The sequence below is a fragment of the Aythya fuligula genome, chromosome 1 (genome assembly GCF_009819795.1).
Source record: "Aythya fuligula isolate bAytFul2 chromosome 1, bAytFul2.pri, whole genome shotgun sequence".
Taxonomy (NCBI): Eukaryota; Metazoa; Chordata; class Aves; order Anseriformes; family Anatidae; genus Aythya; species Aythya fuligula.
In genome coordinates this window covers 188,362,096-188,368,095 of record NC_045559.1, presented here as the reverse complement: position 1 = coordinate 188,368,095, position 6,000 = coordinate 188,362,096, and the positions used below count along the sequence as shown (strand labels likewise).

The 6,000-nt window shown below is 42.2% G+C and overlaps 1 protein-coding gene across 1 annotated transcript in view; it reads left to right on the top strand.

Annotated features, from left to right (window-relative positions):
- Positions 1-2,858: 2,858 nt before the first annotated feature.
- Positions 2,859-6,000, top strand: part of IFT88 (intraflagellar transport 88) — a 45,203-nt gene continuing 42,061 nt past the window's right edge. Inside the window, exons 1-4 of the mRNA XM_032198698.1 lie at positions 2,859-2,915; positions 3,399-3,493; positions 4,507-4,569; positions 5,772-5,828. Coding sequence (XP_032054589.1) covers positions 3,404-3,493; positions 4,507-4,569; positions 5,772-5,828 — 210 coding nt within the window. The 5' untranslated portion in view covers positions 2,859-2,915; positions 3,399-3,403. The remainder of the gene's footprint in view (positions 2,916-3,398; positions 3,494-4,506; positions 4,570-5,771; positions 5,829-6,000) is intronic.

Here is a 6,000-nt window from a genome sequence, read left to right as displayed (position 1 = left end):
TACTGGCAGCTTTACTGTATGTGGCAGTTAAGTTGAAGTGTCTCCATATGGTAGTAGAAAACTTCTGAACATTTGGTCAGACCAGAACTCAATGCTAGAATGTTACTCACTTTCCGAAGATGTTAATGGGAGAAATACTTTTTCAATTCAGAATGTTCTCAAAAAGAAAAGAAAAACACAGCTTAAGGGCAGATCAGACAAACAGTTAAACTGACAGAGCAAGGGTATGGCACATGCCAACAATGATTACAACATGCAGACGGAGGCCAGTAACCCCTGAACCCAAGTTAGTTGCTGCTGGAACAGTTTGTCTGAGTCCTTACTTGCTGCAAAAGTCCTCAGTGCTGCAAAAAGACACATCCACCATGTATTTATTGAACTGCAACAAAATTGTTTAAGAGGATGTCTTTGTAGTCTCCTTAACCTGCCATAAAGTTTTCACTGTATGAATGAGACCAGGAACATTGTGTCTTGGAAGTCAACTAAACAACAACAAAATTAGATCTGCAGTTTGCTTTAATTGCACACATAGCTAACACAATGCAAGTCAGAGTACAGATCCGGGACAGGAATGAAAATCAGAAGGTGAAAAAAAGAGTTGGATAACTTCATTTAGTGACAGTGCTGATAGCTTAAAATGATCAGCAGTTCACAGCATACAGCGTTGCTTGGGATGTTTGCTATATTTTTGGGGGACAGCTGCACAATCCAGGTCATTCTCAGGACTTAACCTAACACAGTAAAGACAATTGTACCACTTGGGTTTTCACCCCAATGTGCAAACTTGTAAGAACATGTCTGATAATCACCTCCCATGAGTAAGGCCCAGTGTTATCACAGAGGATCTTGAGATGGAGGTTTTGTGTTAAATCTTTATGCATTAAGGTTTACTTATACTTCACTAAAAATAAAAAAAGTTACAGCTTTTAGAAGCATAAATGAAGCCTGTTAAGACCCTCACGTTGTGAGATCTTAAGAAGTGCATGGACCAAGGGAGCTAAGAGGCTGGGCCAGGGAGTGCTCATGAGCTCTTGGCCCCAGAGCACACTGTTGAGGTGGGCAATGCACAGCACTAGACCAGGTGCTGGAGTCAACTGTCTCAGCTGTTAACATAGTCCATTACAGTGTTAGTTAAGTAGTGTTCTCCAATACAATTCCGTGTATGGTCTGGGAATAGAGGCCAGGAACATCTTCCAGCAGCTGGTTTAGGAGGGAAAGGAAGTTTGACGTGAACACAGATCCCAGTTGTGTCCTGACACTTTTATTTACAAGTGCCCTGACTCCCTTAGCATGGAGTTCCTTTTCTCCAGTGCCCTAAAGAATTGGGCTAAAAACACCACAATGCATTGAGCACTGGTATGCACAGGTCCCTGAGATGGACAAGTTGGGCAGCAGAGCTAGGGCTTCTGCTACAGCATGTACCTGCTACTCAGTCCAAGTGTGTCTGGGAACAGTCAGAAAATAGAAATAATTAAAAAAAAAAAATACATAGGCTTAATTTTACATGAGGAGTCACAGGCAGAAAAGGGGGGATAGAAGTATATATGTATTTTTTATCCCAAAGTTCATAATTTGTAGTGAGTAATTCAGCTGAATTTTTTTTTTCCACCTGGAGTCTGTTACTCTGGAAAATACTTGTATTTCAGAAATGCCAAGTATAAAGACTCTAATGTCCAAAGGTCTCAAGTCTAAAGTTTCTGTGTGAAAGTAGTTCATGCATGGAACGTGAACGAGTTAATACACGAAGCGATAATGTGTTAATGCTTCTTTATGTTATCTTTGTTTCCCTTGTTGGGAGCTGGAATAGAAAGACCTTTCACTTGTATCCTCTGTGCCTTATCTCTTTTGAAAGGACTTTGAGGCTGAAAGAAGGTGAGCAGCAGAAAGCACAGACATTGTGTAATGCTCATAAACCTTGACCATAAAAAGGGTATCCTGGCTGACCACATGCTGTGTAGTGGCTTTATAGCTTTCTAATGTGTCATCTATAGCTTTCAGTATCAGGCAGCAGGAGTAGCTTACAACTGGCCTCAGAGAACGTTTTCTCTCTCAAAATGCTGTAGGCAGGTTCAGAGGTCGCTTGTCTATTCTGTTTCCCATTGAACCCTGGATCATTTTGATTAATAGAGTGCAATGATTTGTTGTGAGCAAATTAGCCGTCACTCATCAGATTTTTATTTCTAGACACAGCAAAGCAATGTGTCCAGCAGGTAACAAATCTTACTTCCATTATGTTATCATTATCCCATGGACTCAAAGTAGGCAGTCTGTTGAGCCTGCCATCCCTCACAATAATTTTGTGTGCCTCTTCTGGAGGCTGAGGAAAGCACAGGGGAAAACAAAACTTGCTTGTATGTCCGTTGTATGACACATCTTTTTATTCCTTAGCACGTATTCCCATTTCGGAACGATGCACAACCTAATTCGGGAAATTAAGTGTATATGTAAGCAGTTGCAGGTAAGAATAAGTCCAAATAGTAGCAAAAAAAGTGAAATTTCACGTTTAGCTATAGCTCAGGGATCGACACTAATCCGCTTTAAAAGTATGTCCAAATGAGTTCAAAGCAGTAATTTCCAATCTAAAAGATGACCAGTTATGCACCTTGAAGGACAGAATTTTATTGCTGTGCAATTCACAGAAAGTGTTGTTTTTTAGCCCTCAGGACGCAGCACACACCCTCCTGACCCCCTCCAGCCCCGCACTCCTCCCGCGCCGCCATTTGCGGCGGGCACCTGCCCTCACAGGGCAGAGACGCCCATGAGCGGGCAAAGGCTTCAGCGGCGGCTGTGCGCATGCGCCCTGCTCTGGGCCCCTAGCAACGGGGCGAGGCTGCACCGTCACCAGGGCAACGCGGGCAGGGCCTGGGGCCTAGGGACCGGGACCGGGATCGGGGCCGGGCTGCCCGCAGCAGGAGGTGGGTAATCCTGGCCTGTGTCGGGAATAGTGCGGGCAGCAGGAGCAGGGAGGTGATCCTCCCCCTGTACTCGGCTCTGGTGAGGCCGCACCTCGAGTGCTGTGTTCAGTTTTGGGCCCCTCGCTACAAGAAGGGCATCGAGGCAGGGCCTGGAGCACAAGGCCTGTGAGGAGCGGCTGAGGGAGCTGGGGGTGTTTGGTCTGGGGAAGAGGAGGCTCAGGGGAGACCTCATTGCTCTCTGCAACTGCCTGAAAGGAGCTGTGGGGAGCTGGGGGTCGGCCTCTGCTCACAGATAATAGGACCAGAGGGAATGGCCTCAAGTTGCACCAGGGGAGGATTAGGTTAGAAATGAGGAGACATTTCTTCTCAGAACGAGCAGTCAGGCACTGGGATGGGTTGCCCAGGGAGGCGGTGGAGTCACCATTATATTTAAGATGTATATGTGTCTTATATGCAATATTTGGCATGTTTAATATTTCACAGAAAAAATGATGCAAAACGTGCACCTGGCTCCTGAGGAAGATGAAGATGATCTTTATTCTGGCTACAATGATTATAATCCCACTTTTGACACAGAGGTAAAAATGCTTGCTCTTTCCCATCTTCCCTTTACATAGGATTCATTTTTAAGTACAAACTTGGGTACAGTAATGTGCAAGGAAACTACTGCTTTGAAGTGAAATATGCTGTCTTTAGCAAGAAATATGAAGTTTCACCAGGATCTTTTGGAATAATATTTCTGATAGTTACCTTCTCCAACAAAATACTGTTGTAGCAGGTCTAATACACTGTAATGAATATAGACTTCAGAAAATTAGAATTTATTAAATCCTAATAAATTAATAATTATATTTATGTTATGAATTAAATATAATTTATTGAATTCTAATTATCTGAAGTCTATATTCACATTCACTTGCAGCAGCAAGTTTGCTGATAAAAGAGGTAGCTTACCAGTCGTTGGTCTTTTACTGTGCCGCAGCTGAGGGAGATGAGAAACGAGTAGTTTCCTACCCTGCAGCTCTCTGTACAACCAGTAGAGCATCTGGAATGACAACGTAATGCTGCAGACCACTTTCTGGAAACTGATGGTGTAGTGGAATTGGAGGGAACAGGGGTGTATTTTGGTCCAAACCCCACAACCCTGCCTAAAGCAGAACTAGTGTTGCCAGACTTCCCTGGCATTCTGCATGAAATCCCTACAGTGAAGTCCATGGGAGTTTCAGCATAACCTCAATGACATGAGATATCCTAATGCATGGGCTTGACAGACATTCATGTCAGTTAAAATTCAGAAAAACAACTAAGAGCAAGCTTTTGACAGAAAAAAAAAAAAGTTATATTTCATCACTTAAGTTCTGCATCCTCTGGGTTACATTTTTCAGGAAATAATCAAAATTTCTTAATCTAAAATACCAAAAAAGATAGACCAATTAAAATCATTACTTATTGTCAGTAAAACTTACCATTCAGTTATCAAGTATTTTTGGAAGAAGAATCATTTTTTACCTGTCTGCTTTCAGTAGTCAAAATGGTCTGGGATTGTTGCTTTGAATGTCGAGGTTTAAATAAATTCTACTATTCTTTCTAGGATTTAGAAAATGATATAGGTTTTCAACAGGCAGCAAGAACAAGTCATGGGAGAAGACCCCCTGTAAGTAAATATTAAAATATATCATAGAATCACAGAATGGCGTGGGTTGGAAGGAAACTTAAAGATCATCCAGTTCTAACCCCCTGCCATGGGCAGGGACCCCTCCCACCAGACCAGGTTGTCCAAAGCCCCATCCAGCCTGGCCTTGAGCACCTCCAGGGATGGGGCATTCACAGCTTCTCTGGGCAGCCTGTGCCAGGGCCTCACCACCCTCTGAGGGAAGAATTTCTTCTTTATGTCTAACATAAACTTCCCCTCTTCTAGTTTAAAGCCATTCCCCTTGTTCTATCACTGCACCCCCGGCAAAGAGTCCCTCCCCAGCTTTCCTGTAGCCCCCTTTAGGTACTGTAAGGCCTCTGTAAGGTCTTCCTGGAGCCTTCTCTTCTCCAGGCTGAACAACCCCAACTCCTTCAGCCTGTCCTCACAGGAGCAGTGCTCCAGCCCTTGCCCTTCTCATGTCCCTCCTCCAGACCTGATTTAACAGGTCCATGTCTTGTGTTGGGGCCCCAAAGGCAAATGCAGTACTCCAGGTACTTCTACACTAATAGTGCAGAAGTTCTCTAGAGCCCTAGCTCTAATTTTAGCTCCGATACCTAAGCAAAGTTTGTCTCTTACCTTTTTTGTCTACTACTAATATGAAGACATGGATTAAATATCTATAGAAAACTAAAAAATTAGCAGAGTATTAATTCCGTTATGTTCTGGAGTTAAGCTGGAAGACAGCAAACAAGGAATTTTGGTTGGAAACGTGTATTGATGTTTGATGAAATGAAATAAAGCGTTATTAAAGAACAAAACTAAATACTATGAAAGGACTTTAATATTCTATGCAAACAACTGCTGGCCCTGGCATTATCCTAAGGTTGAGATACATACTAGAAAGTGTAATCTAGAAAACTGTGTGTTGTTCTGATTTTTTTTCCCCTCCATATTCATGTAAATTACATCAATTCTTACTTTCATTTAGCCGTGACATAACCCCTATCAATTTTCAAAACTAAATACAGGTTTGGTACCTGCACTTCTGAGCTATATGTTTTATGACTAAAGAAGAGCTGCAACTATCTGATTAGCGTTACTTATTTGCCAGAGTAATTTGTTTCTACAGATTGTGTAACAATTGAAACATAATTTCTACAAGTTCACTGTGTAAAAATACTAATTAACACACAGTTGTTCATTGCTTTCTTTCTCCCTTGTAGGTGACAGCCAAAATTCCCAGTACATCAGCTTCGAGACCTTTAGGTACTGCATTTGGGGTAGGTTTTTCTTCTTTTGTATATATAACGAAAGTGAGATATTTACCAAAAAAATGCCAAAAATTAAGTTTATAATTTAATTCCTTGCAAAACGTAAGATCTTTTTGTCCAAGTTTTCCTCTCCAGTCATACGCATTTACTCATTAATTTTCTAAGTGCAGACTGATCTTGG